Source organism: Vulpes vulpes, chromosome 1, assembly GCF_048418805.1.
Source record: "Vulpes vulpes isolate BD-2025 chromosome 1, VulVul3, whole genome shotgun sequence".
In the NCBI taxonomy this organism is placed as follows: Eukaryota; Metazoa; Chordata; class Mammalia; order Carnivora; family Canidae; genus Vulpes; species Vulpes vulpes.
Genome location: NC_132780.1, coordinates 149,283,258 through 149,309,113, shown reverse-complemented (window position 1 = coordinate 149,309,113; position 25,856 = coordinate 149,283,258). Strand labels below are relative to the sequence as shown.

General features: G+C 43.1%; 3 protein-coding genes across 5 annotated transcripts in view; 2 read left to right on the top strand and 1 right to left on the bottom strand.

The window, feature by feature from the left end:
* Positions 1–730, bottom strand: part of FBXO9 (F-box protein 9) — a 46,673-nt gene extending 45,943 nt beyond the window's left edge. For both annotated transcript variants that reach the window (XM_072734015.1, XM_072734010.1), the window contains exon 1: positions 326–730. In XM_072734015.1, coding sequence (XP_072590116.1) covers positions 326–328 — 3 coding nt within the window. In that variant the 5' untranslated portion in view covers positions 329–730. The remainder of the gene's footprint in view (positions 1–325) is intronic.
* Positions 731–22,979: 22,249 nt separating this feature from the next.
* Positions 22,980–25,856, top strand: part of CILK1 (ciliogenesis associated kinase 1) — a 40,048-nt gene continuing 37,171 nt past the window's right edge. For both annotated transcript variants that reach the window (XM_072733986.1, XM_025991065.2), the window contains exon 1: positions 22,980–23,252. In XM_072733986.1, the coding sequence (XP_072590087.1) occupies positions 23,152–23,252 (101 nt within the window). In that variant the 5' untranslated portion in view covers positions 22,980–23,151. The remainder of the gene's footprint in view (positions 23,253–25,856) is intronic.
* LOC140595140 (uncharacterized) lies at positions 23,003–23,252 on the top strand. Its single transcript, XM_072734000.1, has one exon. The coding sequence runs from the start codon at positions 23,003–23,005 to the stop codon at positions 23,120–23,122; it is 120 nt and encodes a 39-aa protein (XP_072590101.1). The 3' UTR covers positions 23,123–23,252.

Sequence of the window (25,856 nt, the reverse complement as noted above, 5' to 3'; positions counted from 1 at the left end):
TCCCCACTCCGTGTACCCCCACCCCCGCCGATTTCGGACGCTGCAACGGCTCACCTCAACCCGTGCTCACCGCTTTTAGAAAAACCCCTCGAGAGGGGCAGGGCCGGTTCAGCGTCCTCAGCGAACCCAGAAGAGGCATTCTCCTCCGTGTCCTGCACCCCGCGCGGCCCCACGCCGGGGCCCGCTCAGGCCGAGGGCCCTGCGGCGGTGGCGGCCGAGCAGCTCCCACCCCTCAGGCTCCCTCCTCCCAGGCCCGACCCCTCCTGCACGCCGCACTCGCGCCCCTCTGGGCGCCCCCCGCCCCCCGCGCCCCCTCCCGGGTTACCATGCTGGCGGGGCAGGCGGCCGCGGGCCAGGGGCTCTCCGCGCCCCCTGCGCACCGCTCCCCCGAGGAGGTGTGCTGGGTGTCCGGGTGCCTACTCCTGCCCGTCTGCTGCAACGGGGCTTAGCAGAGTTCTCGGTCGGAGAAGCGCACCAGGCAGCGGCAGTAACTGCGGGCCCGGCGTACGGCAGCCATCTTCGCGGGGCAGGGGGCCAGATCCGGGCGCGCTAGAGCGACGGCCGGGAAGTCGCGGAGCGGAGGGACGCCCGCTGCCAGCCGAGGCCGAGGACCGTGCGAGCACCGAGCGTCGGCGCTGCTGGAAACCCCGGACGCCGCGGCGGAGCTGCCCCCTCTACTGCGGAAACCTGGGTCGACGCACTGAGCATGCGCAGTGCCGCCGCCGCCGCCGCCGCCGCCGCCTGCGTGCGCCTCACTGCTACCCCCGCCTCGCGTGCGCTGCCTAGTGGAGGGATGGGGCCGTCGGCCTACTGTCCGCCAGGCGGCGTTGCGTCAGGTCCCCAATTTGCCGACCCCAGTTTGAGCCCACGTATGTGTCGCAGTGACCCCCTTAATGCAAACTTTATCTAAACATTATCTAAAAAAACGTTTATGACTCAAATTTAGGTCTGAGACCCTAAGGCAAACTTGCCTTAAGTCGAGCATCCACTTGGTGCTCGGTAAGGTCGCTAACACGCTTTTCTGTCTGGAGTCCCATGCCAGGAATGCAGGGAAACAGTAAAACTCCACTACAGTCACAGGCTCTTACAATGACTAAACTTTTTGAAAACATGGATCTGGAGGTTGAGGAAAAGATAGGCTTAGGAGAGAAGCAGGAGGCAGGTAGTGACACCGCGAGGCAAGTCTTACTACAGATCCCATCATGCAATGGGGTAAAGACGTTGAGGCTCCCAAGGCCCTGAAACTCCAGTTCTGCGGAGACGGCGCCCGCGATGTTCTCTGGGATTTGTAGTCCGCTGTTCCGCCTGGAGCGCCGGAATTTGCTCGCGATACTAGTACCACCTCTTAAAGGCCAAACACCCGACTTTGTTTCCTAAGAAGACACTTGAATCTATCAGGCAATTTATTATTTTTCCACATTTTACCTTATTTTGAATACGGAAGGTTGTATGCTCTGTGAAAACCTACAGCCTTACAGGCTCTTATCTTCATTTGGCAAACACTGAGTTTCTACGATTTCTACCAGGCGTCAGGTACTAACAGTGATCAGATTTCCAAGACGCTAGTTCGACGAGCCCACTGAGTTTAAACCTCTTATCCACTATTATATTCTGGAGGTATTAGAAATGCAGTACGTTCGGCAGAAAAATAGTAAAAAAAAAAAAGGGGGGGGGATGGCAAAATGGTGAGCTACAATAAGGAAGCCCAGCTGCTATTTTTAAATATTAGGATCCACCCTTCGAATGGGTGTTTTTGTTTGCCCCTCCAAATCAGCCACCTAGAAAAAGTACCTTCATGTTTAACGAAGGCCAAAAAAATCTAAGTTTTTAATTTTTAAAGGAAACTTAAGTCTTTTAAACTTGACTTTCCTCCCAAGACCTCTTTAAAATTGGATTTTTCATTTTAAATGGGGGGGGGGGGGGGTCAGTTGTAAGGATTTATAACCGGAGATTGATAAATGTGATTCACAAACACAAAAGATCAGTTTTGCAAATGAAGAATGAGGCAGATGGAAATGTTTTCAGAACTACTCAATTTCATTGAACATGTTGAATACTAATTTAAGATATCTTGGTTAATACAGATAATTTCTATTCTAGCTAATAATAAAGCTTAATAAAAAAAATAAAGCTTAATAAAATAATAATTAGTATTCATCAGGATAAATTAAGCACCTATTTTATTAAACTGCTGTTATGTTTCAATTACTAATTTTCTATTTTAGACCAGTACCTGCTGTATCTACTACACCTCAGGTTTGTATTATCCTATTATATTATATTTACAGGATTATAATTTTCCTGACCAGTGGACCCTTGCTAAAGGTAGACCAAGGGAGTCCCTGTATTTGCTGGGTAGACTTGCATGGACAACTGAATTTGACTAAAACTGTTAATTTTAGATACTTTAAAAATCACTCTTCACCAGAGCAGTATATAATTTGTTAGGCTACCCCTGTTGTCTCGGTCTTTTCGTTGATAAATACTTTCAATTTTCGTTTGCCAAATGGTTTGGGTGTTACATAGGTAAACACAAAGATCAGTGTTATACATTTGCCAAGAGGCCAGATGATCCTTTCCCATTTGGGAAGGGAAATCTTGCATCTTGCAGGTTTTTTCAATAGGAGGAAGAAGAGTGAGGGATTCAGGTCTTTGATATAGATTCTTTTAGGGGGGGAAAAAAAAAAAACAATGCCTTCAGTTCTTAGAATTCAAAAATAAAAGGAGAGAAAATCGATATGGTGATGAGCTGGAAAATTTAAACTCCGAGAAAGACCCACAATGTGTAAATGGGCTATTGCTTTATTGATGAAAAGTGTGTTGCTTAGGGCAATATGGTTCCCTGGACCAAAAGCATCAGCACCAGAATTCTGGGAAAAAGGCCCAGCAATCTGTTTTCATAAGCCCCCAAATGATTCCGATGCCTCCAAGTAAAGTTGCCCCCTCTGCTATGGGCATTAAACTAATTCTGAAAAATATAAAGTCTTGGGGCAATCGTTTAAATTTAAATGCGGGGTGGGGGGGGGTAGGCTTGAAGCAGTTTTTTTTTTTCCAAGTCACTTCAGGACCGTCTTTAAGATACTCTCTACAACATAATTTATGACACAACTGAGTGTGTTTAACAGACCAGTGCAAGTATTAGATTGCATATAACTTGTTACACACAGAGGACAATTGTTGCATTAGATACCATCTAGTCTGCTTCCCACCTGGGTGACAATCCAGTCTTTCAAACTGAAGTTGCTACCTATAAAACTCTTCAAGTTCCAATGAATCCTCCCAGGCAATCCCTTGCGTTTTCATTAAAAGCAAAATATATGTATATTTTTTATTGCGGGAAAATCCAACACCATCTGCCATCTTACCCCATGTTGGAGCGTAACGTTTCAGGGGCATTGATTTCATTCACAAGGCGCATCCCCGGTTACGTTTTTTTGCGCCGGGGGAGAAGATTTTTTCACCACGAGCATCAACCTGTAGTGAAACGTCCTCAGAACCGGCGTGCACGGCCTCCAGTTCTACGTCCTGATGCCGGATGCCGCCGACCTGCAGAAAAGGCGTCTGTGCGGCTGGGCGGGGGCGGGGCGCCGGGGAGGTCCGCGGGGGCGCGGCTCCCCGGGCTCGGTCGGCCGCGGCGGCCTGGACGCGGTGCAGGGACGCGCAGGGCCAGCGAGGGGAGCTGCAGGGTAACTTTTCCCAGGGAAAGCGCCCGGTCGTCCCCGCTAGAAGCCTCCCTGCCTTTTGTTTGTTTTTCTGCCGGAGGCTGGAGAGCGGCCGGGTTCCTGCTGCTCCACCATGCGCCGCGCGGCCCGTGCGACCCTCCGGAGCGCCCGGGCGTCCCCGCACGGACCGCGCGGCCGGTCCTAGCGGCGGTCGCCCCCCTCCCCGGGTGCCCTGCGGGCCGCGGCGCCCCCGCCGCCCCGGAGCCGCGCTCACCGCAGGGGCGGGCCCCCGCCTGCGTCCGCGGCGCGGGTAAGTGGGGCCCGGGAGGCGAGGGGCTTGAGCGGGGCGACCTGTCACGGGCGCCGAGAGCTGCAGCTGCGGAGGCACCGCCGCCCGGGGCCCCCCCCGGGGCCCGGAGGAGACGGGGACGCTGCCGGGCTGTAGTTTCTCTCCGCCGTCGTGTGGCTCTCGCCCTCGCGGCGTGGAAACTCCGGATGGCTGGGAGTCTGGAAGGTTTGGGGGGGGGGGGGGTTGCCCTCCGGCTCGGACGGCGAAGCCCCCCGCCCAGGTGGAAGCCCCTTCCAACGGGATGTGGAGGACTTGTTCCTAGAATTTCCCTGACTAGGCCCGTGGCTGTCCCATATGGGGTCTTAGCAGGAATCCGCACCCATGTATGTGCAACCATTTTTCAGTTTTTTGGTTTTTGTTTTTCTGCTCTGATTTCTTCTTGACCTGAGTAGATGTGATGAGATGGATGTTAAAGGGTTTCTTCCCCCACCCCCCCCAGAGCAACCGTTTCTTTTGTAATGTGCCTGTTCAAATCTGACTTGGACACTACCATTGAGAGGTCTTACTTTTTTAAACATAAAAGTAGTGGGAGGCATCATTCCGCAGAAAAAAAGTATTCATTTCTACTTATAATCAAGTAAAGATCTGCTTTTGCCAAAGCTGGGCTATGCTGAGAGAATACTGCCTTGAATCGTGCATGCAAGACTAGATTTCTCCAAGGTATTGGGACTTGCGTTCTTGTGTGGTTTTGTTATTTTGTTTTTGGGTTGTTTGTTTGTTTGTTTTTTGCCCAGAGCACTCTTTTTGGCAGTAGAAGTTTGATAGCTGCACTTTTCGTTTCTTGCATTTTCCAGTGAGTAGGCTTTCGGGATGTGCCTCAATAATGAATTGTACTGTTGCTGAATGTGACATTAAAATGAGCTTGAAATTTGTGTCATCAGCATATAAATTATTAAGAAGAATTTGTGCTTCACCATATACCAGCCGTACTCGGAGTAAATGTATGCATAGATATGCACATATGAAATCACTTCTGGATAAAGTGCTGCAATTTGGTAAAGAATCCTTCTCTCTCTCTCTCTCTCTTTCTTTCTTTTTCTTTTTCTTTTTTTTTTTTTAATTTGGTAAGGAATCTTTAAGGCCTTCCTGCCTATCTGAGGACCAGTGATTGTCCTGGAAGTGGGTGTAGAAATGAGACCAGTGCTGGGGTTCTCTACTTAAAATGATATCCTGTACCATTGCCTCCTCTCTAAGGTCCAGCACCCTACACCGACCGTGCCAACTTTCTGTTTCCCACCCTGTCCACTTTGGCTTGCCCCTTCTCCAAAGTCAAAGCTGTTAGCTGGGCAGGAGTGAGCAGCCAGGTTTCTTAATGAGATCGGTTTAGTTTAGATGATGGAGGGATATAGTGGAGGGTTGATGGAGCCTGTCTGAGGAGGCAGAGGTTCTGTGCTTCTTGTCAAGGGAACACAGCATTTAGTCACACAGAAGTGGGTTTTTCTCACTGAAGTTTCTTACCTACAGACTATGTGTAAATGAGCTGGCAGGATATAGAACAGGTTTTTGCAAGGTTTTCTTTTCTGTTCAACATCATAAAAGTTCTTTGTACTTTCATTGTTTTATTCGCAGCGCTTTTTGAGGTTTCTAGTAAAGGTGGAAATCATGTCAATCTTGAACCTTTGGAATTATCTATAACCATTTCTTTCCTTTATTTCCTCCATCCTTTATATCAGTGAGTCATCAAGACCTTTGAAATGTGATTTATACAGATCCCTGCCCCCATCCAGAACCTCACCCTTCCTCTCCTGCAGACCGGAGCAGCCTCTTACTGGCCACCCAAGCCTGGCTTTTTTAATAAGCCCTCAGTGTCTGTTTGCTGAATGAATGAATGAATGAATGAATGAATGAGATGCTCCTCTTTCTGGTCTCTTCAGCCTTTGTTGTCCATCTAATTTTTTTAAACTATCACTTCCTCAACTCTCTCCTTGCCTTGCAACCTTCAGTTCCTCTCCATTTGCTGTCACAAGTCTAAAATAATTTGCCTGATTTTTCAAGGCCTTCATAATCAGGCCTCACCCCTCCTATCTAAATCCTATTTTCAGCTCAGTTTACATCTCCATTTTTACGCAGTTTGGTCTTGCTGTCCTGTTAAGGGGGATGGCTTCATTCCCACTGCAGTGTCACTGCTCAGATTGCTCCCCTAGAAACTCCCACCCTCCTCCCTACTCTCCCTGGGCAAATCTTACCCATCCTCTGAGAAGGAGCCCACACCCTCCTTCTTCCCTAAAGTCTTCTCTAGCTACTTATTTCTCTTCTTCCTCTTCTTCTTCTTCTTTTTTTTAAGTAATCTCTACACCCAACCTGGAGCTCCATCTGATGACCCTGAGATCAAGACTCCCACATCTCCCTGGACTGAACCAACCAGGCTCCCCTCTCTTCTCTTTAAAATCTTAAGATAACTTGTTTGTAATCCTTCATTATATTGGCTGTATTGATCTCTAATTGGTTTAGCTTATTTTAAGCCTCTTTAGGACAGAAGCCATAGTTTATGCATAGTAATGTGACGTCTTGGGCTTTGGAATCAGAATTGAGGTCAGGGCCTGACTCCACTTATTACTCCTGTGGCCTTGTGGGATTCTCCTACCATTTGAAAGGAGGGGAAATGCCTCCTCAGCATGTGGTGGGTGGTGTGAAGATGGTCTATATTGCCTCAGCAGTGCCTGACATCCGCCTGACTGAAATCCCCTCATCTCTCCGCAGTGACTCAAGGGGCCGGAACATTTAGGACGAATTTGGTATTTGTTGAGTGACTTGTGGTAGACTACAGGTCATGGCTCAGCTTGGAGGCCCAGAAGAGAGGGCAGCCAGCCCGTCCTTGAATCCTCCAGGAGTGTTATCCTGGCCTTACTGAACATGGCTTAAGCTGAGCTTATTCCTGGCTACAGCTCTGCTTCTGAGATCTGTTGCTGTTTTTCCAGCTGAACCTTGCCAGGAATACATACTACTGCCTTCTAGATGTGTGTGTGTGTGTGTGTGTGTGTGTGTGTGTGTGTGTGTGTGTTTTCTCTCATTGCTTCTCTTGCAGAAATCTCCTTCATTTCATTTTGCAGGATCTTGCTGAGTTGGAGTGGTACCTAGCCCTTCTATTTTTCTGTCCATGTGGTATGTGTGAGTGTATTTATGGCAGGACTCCTTGCCCGGTGCTTTCTTGTCAGAATTCTGGGTACAGTGACCTTTCTGTGTGTGTTGATCTATCAGCCTGTGAGTAGGGCTCTCTTAAACCATAAATCTTCTCACTAGCAGTCCTTGCCAACCAGTGTCCTAGAGGGGTATACAACAACTGGAGGACTAGAACTTTCCTCTCAGCAGACCTCAGTGCTTGTGGCTGATGTGGTTGGCTGGGAGAATGTGCAGAGGTGTACACAGGACAGCTTACACACACACACACACACACACACACACACTGGGGGTTATGATGCAACCATATCCTAGGTTGTGACTGTGCTTACCCTGAAACAGTTCTCCTATTCTTATCAATACATGTATGTTCTGGAAAATTACCTCATAAAAGCAATTTGGTAAAGCAAGTCATTTTGTGGGGCAAATTGCATTACAGTGTTGAGTGTTAATGGCTTGAAGAAATCAGAGATGTCTTCACTTGCAGCCAGAGAAGTAAAAGCAGCAGCACAGGTCTTTGCAAGATGGTAAGGAAAGTTGATGTGGACATTCACGCTTAACCCCTCTGTACCTAGTGAGGTGCTATGTGATGTTTGTTAGGAAAATACTGCTGTTCAGCCGATCCCAGGGAAATACTCAATCCAGTATTGGATTGTGATGGCAATGGAAGTGGAAAGCTTCCATTCCTTATTTCCTTGCAAGGAAACAAGTGTCCTTGCACTAGTGAGTCAGGCACTGACTCACTGTGCTTTGAAAGTCGAAACCTTCATAGAAAGAGTGTTTGTGGTCGGGCTCAACTGTGCAGGTGAGATCAAGCCCTGTATGTGTGGATGGGTGAAGTTGTCTCAGAGTTTGAAGAAAGCACATTATCTGCCCCTCTTCTTTTAAATATGTGGTTCAGGATTAATTATACATTTATATACTTTGTACAAAAGTATATAAATGCTTTTATTTTATTTTAAAAATATTTTTATTTACTTATTTATTCAGAAGAGACACAAAGAGAGACAGAGACATAGGTAGAGGGAGAAGCAGGCTCCCTACGGGGATCCTGATGCAGCACTCCATCCCAGGATCACGCCCTGAGCCGAAGGCAGACACGCAACCACTGAGCCACCCAGGTGCCCTTATAAATACTTTTAAAAGACTACTAGAACACTTCTTACATTCACACATTAAAAAATATGCTACTCTGGAGATAACAAAGATTCTATTTGTATTAATTGGGTCTCTAGATCACATCAGTAAAGTGAAGGTATTGGATCATCATTAAGGTCCTTTATAGAAAAAAAAATCAAATTCTGTAGTCTAAAGTCTGATGCTATATCCATGTTGAATTTAGGTCCTATCAAGCTTAGCATTCAAACTATGTGGATTAATACTGGGTTATTTATTATCATACTTTAAATTTTTCTGGAGTTTTAGGTTTGTTGTCTTAACTCAGTTTTTTAAAATGGAAGGACCACAATAGTGCCTCACATTTCCTTTGGTACTTTTTCCACCATGGCCAGGGCTGTTGGCAGCCACTTGATAAATGTACAGTGATGGCCAAGAACTTGTGAGCCCCCATATTTCTGAGACAAGATCAATGCGAGTCATATTTTACCTTTCTGTAGGTGTAATATGACCTGTGATAAAGTGCGGATAACATGTGACTGCCCTTGTGGTTACTATGAAAGATAATGTCCCAGAGCCAAGGGTAAAGTATTATGTTGTAACGTCCAACTATATATTTGACCATATCACAAAAGTTACTATCTGCATGAACCTGTAGTTCCCAGAAGATAATAATTAATGCCTTTGGCCTCTTGTACACTGCCTTTGCTCTGCAAGTAAATTTATTAAAGATTGATTTAACTTAGATAAAACTGAGTGAGAAAAAAGATATATATTCCTGCATGTTACCCTAGCTATTAAAAGGCAAGTGTTAAAAAAAAAAAAAAAGCAAGTGTTTTCATAAATTTGTATAAAAATTTATAGAAGGAGGAATGCCTGGGTGGCTCAGCGGTTGAGCGTCTGCCTTTGGCTCAGGATGTGATCCTGGAGTCCCAGGATCGAGTCCCACATCGGGCTCCCTGCAGGGAGCCTGCTTTTCCCTCTGCCTGTGTCTCTGCCTCTCTCTCTCTCTCTCTCTCTCTCTCTGTGTATCTCTCATGAATAAATAAATAAAACTTAAAAAAAAAATTTTAGAAGGATTCATAATTTTTTTGCCCAGGTCCCTATATAATTGTCCAATTTTGCAAAGAAGGAGGCACAAGGGGATGGAATGGCAGTGGGAATGGGGTTGATGTACAGAAAAATCACCAATAGTCAAAATTATCCTTTACAGACACATAATGTGCTCATTCATTAATTTATTTTTTCAACAAATGTCTATTGTGAGCAACTATTTTGATTTGTGTCAACTGCATGCCTGATCTCTGTCTCGGTGCAGGGAATACAGTTAAAAACTGAATAAAAATTGTGCCCTCAAGGCATTTATATTCTTGGGAGAAGCACAGTTTATCTAACCCTATAAGCCCAGGGTACATGAGGCTTACATAGAGAGTGCTAAAATGTTTGTTTATGTGCAGATTTCCTGTTTCAGGGGTAGACAGATTGTGCTTTGTAGGCATAATTTACCTGCTCCCTGCTTTTTTAAATAGTCTTTATGGGACACAGCCCGTTTATTTACATTCTATGATTACTTTGGTGCTACGTCGGTGGAGTTGAGTGGTTGTGCAGAGACATAGCTCTCAAAGCCTAAAGTAGTTACTAGCCTTGCACAGAAAACGCTTGCTGACCCCTGCCCTATTTTATTTTTATATTAAGCCTTTACCTCTTTGGTATGTCTTACTGATTTGTTTGTTGCGGTAACAGTGAAGCACCTTCCATTGAGTGAGATCAGCTCCTGGGTTAAAGGTGCTGTCATAGTAGCACAGCACTAGAGATACATGTTCTCATATATGTTCTCATTCACTCTCCCCATCTTCACCTCACCCAACCCTGCCCCCCCACTTCAATCACGAGGTGGCAATCAGGCAGGTAGCTGGGCTCTGACTGCTGCCACCCTCGACAGCCATCATTGTTTTTTGTTTTGTTTTGTTTTTAAAGATAGATAGATTTATTTATTTATTAACTTATTTACTTATTTATTTATTCATGACAGAAAGAGAGAGAGAGAGAGAGAGAGAGAGGCAGAGACACAGGCAGAGGGAGAAGCAGGCTCCACGCAGAGTCCCGATGCAGGACTCCATCCCGGGACCCTGGGATCACACCCTGAGCCAAAGGCAGACGCTGAACCACTGAGCCACGCAGGCATCCCTTGACAGCAATATTGTTAAGCTTGGGAGAACTGTGCCCACAGCTCATCCATAGTTTTTCACATGAGTCAAGGGTAAAGGTATTGTTCCTCTAGCTCTTCAGCATTTCACACTAACTTCAGTTCTTTACGGTCTGCCTGAGCCATTGCTAGTGATGTGCCCTCATTTAGAAATAATCTACAAGTGACTGAAGACTTTTTTTGACTCCGGACAGGAGTGCCCTTTTGGTACTGTAGGTGAAGCAATAAGAAGCCGTGGATCCTTCTCTTGGTATTAAGGACCCTGGTGCAGAAGAAGTCCTTTTGCTCAGAAGTGGGATTGAGGGAAGAGCCATGGAACAGTTTCTGGGGAATAGCAGAGGTGCACCAGCTAGCTAATTTTCTTTTCCACTCCCTCCAGTTGATGCAAGAGCCAAAGGCATCTTTAATGCACTCCTTTGCTGAGGTAAAAGCAAAGCAAATTCCACATGAAGAAAGTTCTTTTGGTCTTCTAGCTGCTGTCCGCAGTGCAGAAAGGAGCACTAATCCAAGAGGCAAAGTACTTAGAAGCAGTTTTGCTGAAATGAATATGAGCAGAAAGAGTAGGCCCCAGAGAGAAAAATATAAACACAGATGTACTATTTTTAGAACCCTTTTGAAGTAAATTAACAGTATTAGCTTAACTCTTGTGAAATTATGACACATTAGAACCTAGAATCCGATGTGTAATTACCTGCAGGATAAAATAAAATGGAACTCTGAAGTGCCATAGAAGGGCCATTTGATAATTCTGCGCGTAATTCAGCTTTCCTATGAGGACAGGTAAGTTTCAGTGTTAAAACGATTAAGGCTGAGCAAGAAAAGCTGCTCAGAAGGGTCTGAATTTAGCAGAGCCAGTGAACCGCAGTTCCCAGACAAGACCAAATTTGTGCACAATTTTCTGCCTCTTCTCTTAAAAAATTAGTGATTGTGACATTTATTCCATGACCATCCAAGTTTCAAAATGAAGAATGGACTACCATTGTCCCCTGCCTCCAGCCTGTTTTCCAGGCTGTGAATGAGCAGGGTATACCCAGTATGAGCTGCTGGCCATGAGCAGATGTTGTTTGCCTCCACTGGGGATTGAAGCCGAAGGGAGGGATTTGGGGCGGATCGCAGGAAGGTTTTTCCTCATGTCACCTAGCCAGAGAAACCGTGACATTTGTTTCAAAGACTGAAAGCAAAATAGAGCTGTATTTCCGTGTTCATTGAATATGGCCTTGCCCGAAGGCCTAAGGCCTGATCTGATAACAGAAAGGGGGCCTTTCTGTGATTCCCTGAGACACAGGAATTCCAGTGTTGTGGTGGGAGGGCCCCTGGCAGCCAGCCTGCATTAGCCTTTCTATGGCATCTACTATTCTTTCATCTTAGAATTTCAGAGCATTTGTGGTCAGGTCAAACAAATTGATTATCATGATTTTGCACATGAAGAAATGGCACTGTGTTTGGAGATCCTGTACCAAGGGTGGTACCGGAAATAGATAGCAAAGACTAAAATTCAAATTTTGACCAAACAATGAATGCCTACTGTGTGCAAATAGAATGTGAGGTGTGAGGACACAGAGATGAAGGAAGTGTGGTGAGTGTCCCCACTAATGCAGAGGGAAGGGCTGGCTGTGAGGTGGGGACAGAGTTCTGTGGTGGCTTAAGAAAGAGCCATTAGCTGGGTCCGTTGTTACAGGTTGGAATGAAAGGTTCTTGAGGTGATGTTTGAGCTGGGCTAAGAGGGAAGGGAACACGTAGATTCTGATTTGGGGGCCTGGCTGTGTCAGTAGGGTACTGTCCCACTCTAAAACAGAGATATTGTATAGCATACAGGGTCCCTCTGGGCTACAACCTTCCCTTTGCTAGCTTTTGTGCATGATGGCAAAACTGGAAGCATTGGTCTGGTTTTTTTCTTAGACAAGACTAACTTGAGTCCTGACATGGAGTCATGGAATCACACATCATTAGAGCAGGAAACCACCTTAGTTCGTCAAATCCAATGTCCCAATTTCATGGAAAGTAAACCTAAGGACTGAGAGGTACTCTGAGTCACAGGGGTTGGTGCCTGTGGCCCTACCCATGTGATCTGGACTAGATTGAGCAAATACTCAGAGTAGTGATTTAAATGATCAAACTGTTGCCTTACAAATGATGTATATTTTATATCCCATTCTCTCTATATACTGTGCTTTGTATTCTGTAAAGGAAAATCAAGAAATTGGACCCAGAACATATTGCATATGTATCAAGTAGCGTTGTGGGAGAAAAGACTTCTGTTTAGTGTTCATCGAAAGACTAGATGTGTTGCAAAAAATGGATGTATCAAGAGCATCTCAGCTTTTGCCAGAATTTAGGTTTTGGGTGATCTACAATATGTGACAGTCACAGAAAAAATAATTCTGTTTGAATTAAAAAGAGTGTCTTTAGGAAGAGCACTACATGGGTGCCTGGGTGGCCCAGTCAGTTGAGCATTTGCCTTTGGCTCAGGTCATGATCTCAGGATCCTGGGATCAAGCCCTGCACTGGGCTCCCTGCTCAGCCGGAAGTCTGCTTCTCCCTCTCCCTTTACCTCTGCTCCCCCCCCCCCCCACTTGTGTGCTCTCTCTCTTCAAATAAATAAATAAAATCTTAAAATTATATATGTATATATATATATAAATTAAAAGAACACTAAATGATCCCAACAACAGTGACTTTGACCAAGTGGTATGAGCATGGGTGGTCAGGGTTTCCTATCCCAGGTGGGTCTCATGATTAAGGCAGAGGCCAGCTCCTGATACTCAGTGTTAAAAAACCCAAGGAGCAGGGGTCCTGGCTGGTACAGTTAGTAGAGCAACTGACTCTTGATCTTGATGTCTTGAGTTCAAGTCCCATGTTTAGAACAAATTACTAAAAAAAAAAAAAAATTTAAATTCAAAAAAATAATAAATAAAAACTTTTTCTTTAAAAAAACACAAAAATCAAGGAGACGGTGATTGTTCTGCAGGGCAGGTAAAGGCATTGAGACATCACTCCATCATTTGCTATTTAAAAGCAGTCAACAAGCCTGTGAGCTCAGTCTATGTGACAGTGCTTATGAGCTGAAACTGGGACCCAGTCCCTCTTTCTCTGCATTCACTTTGCCTCCATTGTAGACAGTCAGTGCTGGTGAGGTCCCTTGCTGGGTTCCCTGATGTTTGATTGCAGAATGAGGCCAACTAGACCAGGGCCACATCACTGGTTTCCATATTTGGATTTTGAGCTACAGAGTGCTTCTAAATTCCTCTCATTCTCAGATCCTCAAAAGATTTCATGATCTTTGGATCTTTTGCAACCTTTCTTTTGAGTTTGGTGCAGTCGGCCTGGGTTCCTATCTTAGTTCTATAACTTATTAGTTATATAACCTTGGGCAAGTCACTGTGTCTCAGTTTCCTTATCTAGAAAATTGGCGAGAGGGGAGTTGGTGAGCACAGTAGTACTAAGGGCAAGTTGCTTGTACCTCAGTTTCCTTATCTGTAAAATAGGGGTAATAGTAGTGCCTACTGGTAGAATGTTGAGAATTGAATGGGTTAATATATGCAAAGCGCTTATGATAGTACTGTACACCTATCAAGTATTTAAATTATTATCATTACTATCCTTTTGGTTTATTTGATGTATTAGGAGGCTAAGTGTGGATTAATTCTAGTGAGTGCTTTATCCAAGTTAATTCTTAGAGTCAGAGCAGTATTTAGAATACTGCCCATCAGCAAGTTAGCTAATTCCCAAGTTAAAGGATCGGCTGCTGTATTCCATTCCCTTCTCAGGAGGTCTGTACCTGGAGCTGTGAATTCAAATGCTGTCAGAGGCAGAGGAAGAAATGTAAAAGACTCAGAGAAGCTGGATATGTGCTTGTGAAACAGTAAAGGAATGTTCTTCTCTTTAAAAAAAAACAAAACATTATTTTCTTCTCCAGTTTTTCTTCAAACATGAGCAGTTTTCAGGCTTTTACTTTGTCACTTTTGGTAGAGGTATAGAAACAGAGAAATATTTTTCTTCCAGTGAAACCAGTGATGCAAAGGTACAAAAATAAATGACAACTAAAAATATTAGCAACCATTGTGGTAACCGTTTAGGGACAACAGGCAGGATGGGGATTGTGATGAGCATCTGGACCCTTGCTCATTCTAAAAGGATGGTGATGTTTCTCTAGTTCTTTATTACCATGGAAAGCTAAGGAGATCCTGTTATTAGCTCTTCAGTTTTTCCAGAGAAGCCCTAGATCTCATTTTTATATGAGAGATACTATTTTTAAATATAGACTCAAAGCATACCTCTGAATTCAGTTCTCAGGCTGCTGGTTTGCAACCCTTGGTCTACACAGTATGGACTCTCCATATGCTAATGTCATATATTCAGGGATTTCAGTCAGAATTGTGAAGTCTTGCCCACTGTGCAAAATTAGAAATCTTCTCTGTACTTCAAAGAGGAATGCCCTTGTTCATTGGGTAAGTAAGCACAGACTTCTGATTCCATTCCTAAAACACTCAACTTTAAATGAATGAAAAGCATTGCTCAGTGATTCAGATGATTGTGTGAAAGGCTTTGGGCCTTATGTTGGGGAGTAATAGGCTAAATAATATCCCCCAAAGGTATCAGGTCCCTGGACCTCTGAATGTTACCACATATGGCAAAAGAGACTGCAGCTGTGGTTAAATTAAGGAATTTGAGGTGAGAAGGGTACTGTTGATAATCCGGGTAGGCCTTAAATGGAAATTTAAGTTCTTATAGAGAGAAGGAGAGGAAGGTTTGACACCACTCAGAAGAGAAGGCTGTGGAACCATAGAGGCAGAGACTGGGCCAGGGCCAAGGGATACAGTGGCTACCAGAAGCTGGAAGAGACAAGGAAGAGATCCCCCTTAGGGCCTCTGAAGGAAGTGCCTACACCTTGATCTTAGCCCACTGAGAAACCCAGTACTGATTTCAGACTCTGACCTCCAGAATTGTAAGAGAATAAATTTCTATTGCTTTAAGCCACCAGGTATATGGTAGTTTGTCACAGCAGTTGTGGGAAACTAATAGAGCTGGTAAGGAAATCGTTTTATATTTTTTTCAAAGATTGGTTTTTGTTAGTGTATGGGTAAATGGCATGTCCTCAGTAAGAGAAATTAGCCAGTGGTTCACAAAATGATTTCTTATTTGTACACCTGTAGCATCCTTGTGGTCTCCACCCCTCCCAGGAACCGACCCCAGGTACCATGTCTCCTAGTCACTGTGTATATTCCACCTCCCTAGCTAGGAGGGAAAGGCCTAGAGGCCAGATCCACCTCCCTCAGCTCTTTGGATCTTGTTACTCAGAACTAAGCATAGTGCTGTGTGCATAATTTTTCACTTGTGTAATATGTTCTACTTTAATTTTTTGAGCATACTTATTCCTGTATCTGAGATAAATATTTGTATACTTTTTTTTAAAAAGATTTAAATATTTATTTGAGAGAGAGAGAGAAGGAGTGGGAAAGAAGGGGAGAGGGAGAGAGAATTTTAAGCAGACTCTGTGCTGAGTGTAGAGCCCAACACAGGGCTCAATCTCAGAACCCTTAGATTATAACCTAACCCAAAACCAAGAGTCCAACGCTCAACTGACTTTGCCACCCAGATGCCCCTAAATATTTGCATATTTCTATAAAAATATATATTTCAGGTACACATGGATGGCTTAGTGGTTGAGCACTGCCTTTGGCTCAGGTCGAGATCCCAGGGTTGTAAGATCAAGTCCCACATCAGGCTCCCCACAGGGAGCCTGCTTCTCCCTCTGCTTATGTCTCTGCCTCTCTCTGTTTGCCTCTCATGAATAAATAAATAAAATCTTTAAAATATATTTATATTTCACATATTTCTATATTGTGCAACATAAATGTGGGTAAACCTCACAACCATGGGAAAGACCATACTTTGCCTTTTTTACCAAATTATAAAAAGTTGTAAAATTTTTACCAATCGTAAGGAATCCGAAAGTAGAAACTGTCTTCTACTTATATACTGAGGTCTCAATAGAATGACATATAGACACAATGTTGTGGAAAGGAGCCAACATGATGGGCTTGAGAGGAACCAGAATGACATGGCTGTGATTTATTTTTATACTGAGTTGAGACTTGAGTTAGCTACAGTTAAAAACATAGTTTAATGGCTTTTGTTCTAAATGAGCATTCCAAAGTGCCAAGTTAATAAAATACACTGCAATACCCAACTTTTTATTTCACATATGCATTTTACACATTTGATGTTTGTCTACCTTTTTTAAAGAACTGACTCCATAGATATAGATGTCTCTCCAGCATCAAAGAATGTACAGTACAAATAGTCAATAGTATGCTGAAACTTCTTTCCTGTTAAAACTCGGAATGAGAGTTCTATGATTTCCTTGGTTGCCTTTTTAACTGAGGCTACCTTGTTCCGTGTGGTAAGTTTCACTATCAGTAGCATACAGACTGGGTCCCTCGTGGGTGTCAGAACAGTCTTGTCTGTTGGGCCATTATCAGAGGATTTGCAGAATCTGGGTTTAGGTGCCACCTACAGAGAGGACTTGTCTGAGAAAACCATCTGCCTACCATGGAGGGACCTATAAGGCCTAAGAGAAGTTGGGTTTGGATAAATACTGGGGAGAAGAAGGAAGCCCAGTCCCAGCTGGCTAGTTGTCCAGGCAACCCTGAGTGACACCCAGGACCATTTTTGGACACTCATCCTATAAGATTTGTAGTCATTTGTTCTTGCAAAATGGAAGCAGATCCTGGTGGATAGAAAATTTACCTTAGGCTAACAGAATTACTTCTTCTAATTTGTCTCCAACTCTATTCCTCTTTCAGTTTTCAAAACCATGCTAGCTACAGAAGTTCAATCGGTTAATGGATTAATTGACCTATTACCTCCTGTATAGATAGAATTTTGAATTTTAGTCTCTTAAGTCAGAGTAGCCTTAGTATACTGTATCCAGAATGCTTTCAGCTGTACTTGAGGGAATATCTAACATTGGCTTCAGCAACAAAGATTTTTAATTAGGTCCTATAATGAGAAATCTAAGGCTGATATTTTCAGAGATCATGCAGCAGCCTAGTGGTATCATCACAGACTCAGCCTCTTTCTTTGTTTTTATCCATTCTTAGCAGACAGGATTCTCCTCTTTAGAGTTGATTTCTCATAGTCACTAGAAGGCTATCTCACAACTACATATGAGTTTTATGCAACTATGTTTATTTAAAGCAGAAACACAGGGCAACCTCTTTGTCAGCTGTCTTTATCAGGCAGGAGATTCCCTCTTAGAAGCCTTTCTCTTTCTCCTACCAGCTCACCATCCTTTCCATCTACGAGTAAGAGCCATAGCCCCATTCCTAAACAAATTTTAGTGGGAGGTGGAATAGCTTAGCTTGGCTTAGAGTGATCACAGTTCATGCCCTAGGGCTGTGGTAGGTGGCTGCCAACCCTGATTATGTTGGATCCTGAATATAAATAGTGTTTTGAAAATTAAGCAAGAAGGGCAGCATTGCTATTGGGTAGATCCACAGTGGCATCTACTGCCTCTCCCTTCTTTTTTCTACAGCATTGTCCATTGCCCTGTTGTTTTCCCAGAGTAGCAGTGAGGTTTTTGTTCAGTTTCAGATTATGACATGAGTCATCATATTTGAGCCACCACAAAAGTGGTGAACAACTGAAAATACCGATCTCAAATGTATTTAACTGCTTCCTGCTGGGATATGCCCAGAATTGACTGTGGGTGGACTGATGCTTCTTGTGTAATGCTAATATGAATGATGCCACTGCAATTTTTTTGATATGGGAAATAATTGACCAGAGACCAGAAAGCTCAGACAGTGGTCATGGTCCTGTTCTCTGGATCCAGACATAGTGTAACTAATCCTTTTCCCTTATACCCGTTTGTACACTTGAAACAATGAGCATGGTTCCCCAAGTCTCTTTTACTTCAAATATTCTTTCAGCTACTCTTCTGGTGCTTTTATTTAGGCCCTTTATTATGTTCTTTAATGTCTCTCTTGAAGTTTGTCGTCCAAAGTTGAAATGATCAGAGTCGTGCAGATCAACCTTGTCTGAATGCTGAGCTCTTCATAAGAGCTCCAATAATGTATTATCTTTGGAGAAAATTAAACAACCTTAAAACTACTTGTAGCTGTCTACTGAGCATCTGCAATGAGAGGTTTTGTACATTCCTCAAATCCTACACCTCAGGAAGCAGAACCCATCATCTCTACACCTTGTCCAAGTAACATATATGCATACATTCCCTATTCCAAACATGTGTCTCCTGTATCTAAGAGTCATGTAGGCTAGGTCTCTTGTACAGGCCTTCAACATGTATCATATAGACTACAGCAAACCTTCCAAACTAGTTTCTATGCCTGTAGTCTCTCCATCCTAACATCTATGTGGTCTCCAAAGGTATCTTCCTCATGTTGTTTCCCTACTTCAAAATACTGGAGAACTCCCCTCTCCAGGGTAAGGACCAAAACTCCTGCATGATGAATATATTTCTTCACACATGGGCCCACCCCCACCCTGAGTTTCTAGGCATTTCCCGCCATTTCCTTACTTCTCTCCATAGTCTTTATGCCCTAGGCCCATACTTCGCAGTCTGGTTACACATTAGAATCACCTGCAGAGCTTTCTTAACTACTGAAACTCATTCCCCACCCCTCACCTGACCCTTAGAGGTGGGGTCTGGGCAATAGTATTTGTTAAAAGGCTATTCTAGTGTTCAGACATGGATGCAACCACTGGACTTTTGCCCTCTCATGAACACACCAAGGTCTGTACCACCAACTTTTTGCACAGTTTCCTCCATCTATAATTCCTTTCTCTTCCTTTTCTGCTTAATAAAACCTTGTTCATTTACTACTTTAGTACTACCTCCTCTCTTCTTTTCTCTCAGATCCCTCCCTCCACTGAAGAGTTGGTTGCTCTTTCTACTATAGTCTCATAGTACTTTCTACATTTTTCATGATCACGTCAGTTGTGAGTTATTTAAAGGACACTTATCTTACTCATTGTGTGCCGCAAAAGCCTTGCATAATGGTTAGCATCTTAGTAAAGGTGCAATAAAATTCTGCACTGTCAACCTGACATCAGTGCCTGAAGAGACACCAATTTGATCTATTGTACAATTATTATGTAATTACCTGAAATAACATAAGATTAAAAAGCTGCTATCATGGCATGGTGAAAGTCAAATGTTTCTAGAGTAATCAAATTTAATTCTATGATAATTTGACAAACTGTATAAGAAGCTATTAGGATGACTATATGTTAAATGAATGACTCATTCTATCTTGACTTCACTAAAGTTCTTAATTCTTTCACAAATGGCTTTCTCAATGATAATCTAGAAACATTGTCCTAATTATACAATTTAATTGGATGAGGAAGTAGTGAGACATAACTACCAAAGAAAGGTTTCTGTGATTGATAATTTATAGATATGAATCAATAATATAATGCTATTGCAAAAAAAAAAAAAAGGTAGGGGAGAGCCCACATGCTACTGGAATGCACATCATTATTAAGGTTGGTCACCACAGCTCATCAAGGGAATGGAGAAATGTGTGAGGATTCAGAGATGAATGCCAAAGATAATTAAAGGAGTGGAAAAAGGTCTTATGAGGAAAGGTTGCATAATTAATGCGGGAGAAGGCTGAGAGACACACATTTGATTACTAATTTCATGTATACACACAATTTTGTGGGGTACTTTCTTTATATCTACCAAAAAACGAAGCATGAAGAAATTAGCTTAAATTAAAACAGGCAAGTTTTAGTTGGACATTAAGAAAAATATTCTAATTAACTAGATTACAAAATGCAAATCTAATCGTGTTATTCTCAAGTTAAAAAAAAAATTTAACTTCCCACTGCCTCTAGGTGAAAGCCTCCTTTTTGTTGTTTTTTTTTTTTTTTAAATAAAGCATGTGATTTATTAGCTGCTATTTGACAAATCAAGGAAGGTACCAGTGATTTTTAGGAAGATGACATGCAAAAATGGTTTGGGAATTTTAATTTGTTAGAAAATGAAATCATGAATGATGTAGAAATCATTTAGGTCATATCAAAAATAGGTAGAGATAGATATGAAAAAGAAGAAAAAGGGGAAAATAAGCCCAGAGTTAAAAATTGCTTATGTTGTGGTTCAAGTACTCTTCCTGTGTTGTGTTGAGACACAGCCATGATGTATGTTCTAATGTTAGGTTTTATCGAATAAATCTACACTTTTATGTCTTAAGCTGAAATAAAATGTTTAAGATATATATCTTTTTAAAGATTCTCTTCCTTTACCATTTTGGTAACTTTTTAAACTTCTAATGTAGAATAATTTACATTAGAAACATACAGAAAACTTGCAAGAACAGTCCAAAGAATACCCATATACCTTTACCCAAATTTACCTATTGTTAACATTTAACCCCATTTGTTCCCTCTCTCTACCCTCACATCATTCCCTCCCATGCACACAATATTTTAACTGTACCCCCTGGAGAACAAATTGCATACATCATGGTCCTTGACTTATACATCCTTCAGGGTGTATTTTCTAAAAATAAGACTGCTCTTACAGAACCACAGGACAGATATCAACTTCAGTAAATTTAATACAGATGGAATACCTAATCTACCATCTGTCTTTCAGTCCTTTCCATTGGCCCAATGATGTCCTTTGCAGCACTTTGTCTCCTTTGATCAAGTTGAAGCCTATGTTTTTCAAAGTGGCATCTGAGGCCCTCCACAAACAAAACTCTGGGGTTCTCTCTCTCCTGTTCCAAGCTCCCACCTTACCCCTCCCTCCTGAGTTGATGCCTTTGTTTCTGCTCCTTGAACAGCTAGAATGCCTTACCTTACAAAACACCTTCTTTTCTTGTTCTCTCAAGCTCCGTCTTTTGTGAAGACTTTACTTATGCCCTCCCTTACCCAGATGGAATGGACCCTGCTGGAAGCTAGGGGACTTTCCCTTGAACCTCTCCCACACCCTGTCCCTGAAACCTAAGCTGACTTGAAATATCTTAGTGCATATTCGCTAGTACATATCTGGCCAATCCACCGTCATCCCCTAGAACATATCTGGGGATCCACCACCACCACCATCATCCCCGTCCTGAGACTCAAAGATCTTCAAAAAAAAATGAACAATAAACTATGTAAATACCTTGTTTCTCCTCAACCATTCATCCACTAATATTAGCATTCATCAGTGACTCTTGTCTGCAACAAATCTTATTGTGGTATTTGCCTAATAGTGAATTTTTTATTTCCTTCTTTCCTTCTTCATTTATTGTTTGGAATTCTTCTAGAAGGACAAGGTGCGTAAACTGGATTTAGATGCAGAACATCGCATACTTCTAATCAGTGTTTTCTGATCTTTTGATTTTTCAGATAATTATTTTATCAGCTGTTTTTTGCTCAGGGTGCCTGGCTGGCTCAGTTGATATTGTATGCAGCAGTTCTTGTTGTCGGGGTCGTGAGTTCAAGCTCCACAGTTGATATAGAGCTTACATTAAAACAAAAACAAAAAAAACTTTACTTTTATTTTAGCATTTATATTTTATTAAGCATTGCAATCACTTAAGTTATTGCTATATTTTCTTTATTATAGACAGATTGAATGACTCAGTTCTATAAATTGCAAAAGCCAATGATTTGTTATTAAAGAAAAGACAGCTAAATGACTTTAAAAAGGGCACACCCTATATACAGACCTTAAGAAATTAGTTGTTCTTTGTTTAGCTTCTGTATGTCTAGTAATAAAAATAATACTGTTGATGCCTAGCCACAAATAGTTCATGGATCACATGTAAATTCTGTATCAGGAGAACTTTAATTTTAACATTTCTTGGCTTTGTTACATTGTAAATTGTAGCAGAAATACACAGAACACAGTATATTTAGTACAGATTTTTGTAGCTCTGCAATTTTTGTCAACCATAGTTTTCATGCAGTGTTTGCCCACAGTGGCTGGTCAGCAGAAAAGCATTGAATTGCAACTGATTCATTTCTGAGTCAGTGCAAGTTCACTTTCCAAGAATGGTATCTTTCATCTTATGAAAATTAAAAAGAGTATTATTTAGGCCAGAGGTTGGGAAACTTTTTCCATAAAGGTCCAGATGATAAATTTTTTAGGTTTGTTTGTTTGTTTGTTAAAGATTTTATTTATTCATTCATGAGAGACAGAGAGAGGCAAAGACGCAGGCTGAGGGAGAAGCAGGGTCCCCACAGAGAGCCCAATGCGAGACTCTATCCCAAGACCCCAGGGATAGTCTCACAACTTGAACCAAAGGCAGACACTCAGCCACTGAGCCACCCAGGTAAGCCATATAGTCTTTGTCACAACTACTGCAAAACTCTGCTCTTGTAGTATGAAAACAGCTATAGACACTATGCAAATGAATGACCATAACTGTGTTCCAATAAAACTTTATTCACAACAACAGGTGGTGGCCTGGGAGGGTTATTGTTTGCTGACCCTTGATTTAGACAATAAAAATACACAAAATGTACATTAGCAGTTACTCTTGTCTCTGTTTTTTCTCTACAGGCAGAAGACTGATCTTTGAAAATATGTATTTGGGAGATAGTCACGTTCTATTGAATACCTTGTGCTGGTGCTGCCATCGAAAAATCTGGTTACACTCTGGGGAGGCCTGCTGCTTCTGCAGGACTGCACCGCCTCGGCCCTGAGATGAGTGTCCAGCCTGAGCGGGCACACCATGAATAGATACACAACAATCAAGCAACTTGGGGATGGAACCTATGGTTCCGTCCTACTGGGACGAAGCATTGAGTCTGGGGAACTGATTGCCATTAAAAAGTAAGTTTTATTCTTCACTCACATCATTTCATCATCAACGACACATGTCAACATCGTTTTCACTCTACCCTCTGCATTTCTCGTTATTGAAAATTTCTAAAGGGGGGGGGTAGGAGGCATACAGGAAAGTCTTAGACATTGATTTATGTGGGCTAGATGATTGTTGGCTCCGGAATGTTCGTGTCAGAGGTCTTAAACACATTCCTACTTTAGATTTGCATATGACACTAGTCCTCTTCCAAACTGTCATATCGTAATGTGACGTAGTAATGAAAAGGTTTAGAAACATTTTATTGGAAAGGAAACTGACACTGAGAAGTTAAGTGACTTGATTTGGATCATTCACACAGGTGGTGGTCTAGGGACTACTATCTTCACCTCCCCACTCTACTTCCCCTTTACAATCTGAGTCCAACCTGAGTGTATTAGTTACCTCTTGCTACCTAATAATTTACCCCAGGAATTCATGGTTTTAAACTACACCCATTTATTACCTCATGGTTTCTGTGAGTCAGGTGTCTGGGCAGGGTTTGGGTGAGTTCTTTACATTAGGGTCTCTCATGAGGCTATAATCAAGGTGTTGGCTAGTGCTGAGGTCTTATCTGGAGACTGGGCTAGGAAAGGATCCACCTCCAGGCTCATTCACATGATTGTGGTAGCATTCATTACTTCCTGGGTGGTTACACTGAGGGCCTCAGTTCCCTGCTGGCTGTTAGCTAGACATTGTCCTCCGTCCTTTGTCATGTGGGCCTCTCCAAAGAATAGCTCTCAACATGGCACCTTGCTTCAAGATGGGGGGTCGTGAAGGCAATGAGAGAGGCTTCTGTCAAGGTGGAAGTCACATCATTTTGCTTTTGTAAACTAATACAGAAGGGATATCCTCTCAGATTGCTGTGTTCCGATGGTTAGAAGCAAGTCATTAAAGGAGAGGCCTTATACCAGGCTCTGAATACAAGGAGGTGGGAATCTTCAGGGACCATTTCAGGGCCTGCCTGACACACCACCTATATCCAGTCACTTTCTCAACATCTCCATTTGGATGCCCTGCAGACACTTCAGATTTATTATATCCCAAACTGAGCTTATATTCACCATTCTCTCTCTCTTACCCCAAGCCTGTTTTTCCTCCCACGTTCCTTATCTTGATAAATGACACTACCATCTCTTCAAAACCTGCACATCCTTCTGACCTCCCTCTGTATGCCCAGCATTGGCTACCTAGACCTGTAGATTCCAACTTCTATGTATTTATCTGATCCACCTACTTCTCTGTATTCTCCCTGCTAACCTACCATTCAACCTGTTATCTTTTACCACCTTTACCACTAGAATAATTTCCTCTGTAGGATCCTTGGCTTCCATTCCACCCCTTTCCATTCCAATCTGAAGGGATTACTTTAAACACCTGAATCTGATTGTCTAAAATCCTGTACACCAAACACTGTGTCCCTGCTGCCCCACTTCATCGCCTGTCCTACTTGACCTCAGTGTGCTGTGAGTTACAGTTCTGTACCCACCACTAGCACCCCTCCCATCCTTGTAAATGCACATGGGAGACTCTCAACCAGGGGACCTTCCGCATAGGTCTGTAGACAGCCCAGACCAGGACTGAGCCCCACTTGTACACCTTGGTGTCATCTCAATAACATGCCCTTTAATGGATTTCCCATCTCTCTGTTCCTAGTTTCCTTGCTCCTTGCCCTGGCTTCCTGGAATCACCTCCCAAATAAACTACCCATACCCAAGTCCTTGCCTCAGGCTCTGCTTTCAGGGGAACCCAAACTATAACAGCTTGCAATATCCTATCAATTTTAGGATCAAGCCCCCAGTTGTTTTTTTCTAAGATTTTATTTATTTATTCATGACAGACACAGAGAGAGAGGGAGAGGCAGAGACACAAGCAGAGGGAGAAGCAGGCCCCATGCAGGGAGCCCAACATGGGACTCGATCCCCGGTCTCCAGGATCACACCCCGGGCTGAAGGCAGCGCTAAACTACTGGGCCACCAGGGCTGCCCAAGCCCCCAGTTTTGTTTTTTTTTTACTTTTTTTTTTTTACTTTTTTTAAAATTTATTTATGATAGTCACACAGAGAGAGAGAGAGAGAGGCAGAGACACAGGCAGAGGGAGAAGCAGGCTCCATGCACCGGGAGCCCGATTTGGGATTCGATCCCAGGTCTCCAGGATCACCTTTGGCCCTGGGCCAAAGACAGGCGCTAAACCGCTGCGCCACCCAGGGATCCCAAGCCCCCAGTTTTTAATGTGATCTTCAACATGCTACATCACTTGGCCGCTCCCTCTTTTCTTCAGTCTGATGTCTCACTACCACCCTACCAATATCATTTCCACCACTTTGGCCTTTTGGCTTCTTGAACTCACCAGATACCTTTCTGCCCCTAGTCTTCACATGATATTCCCTGCCTCCTGCCTCGATGGGCTAAATTCTGCAGAACCTTCAGGTCTTAATAGAAACATCACCTCATTCTAGGAGTGCTCCCTGATACCTCAGACTAAATTAGGTCACTTTGGCGTCTGCTGTCACCATGCCCTATGCCATTCCTTCCCAGCACTCAACACAGAAAGTGATGATGAATTGCCTGCCTACC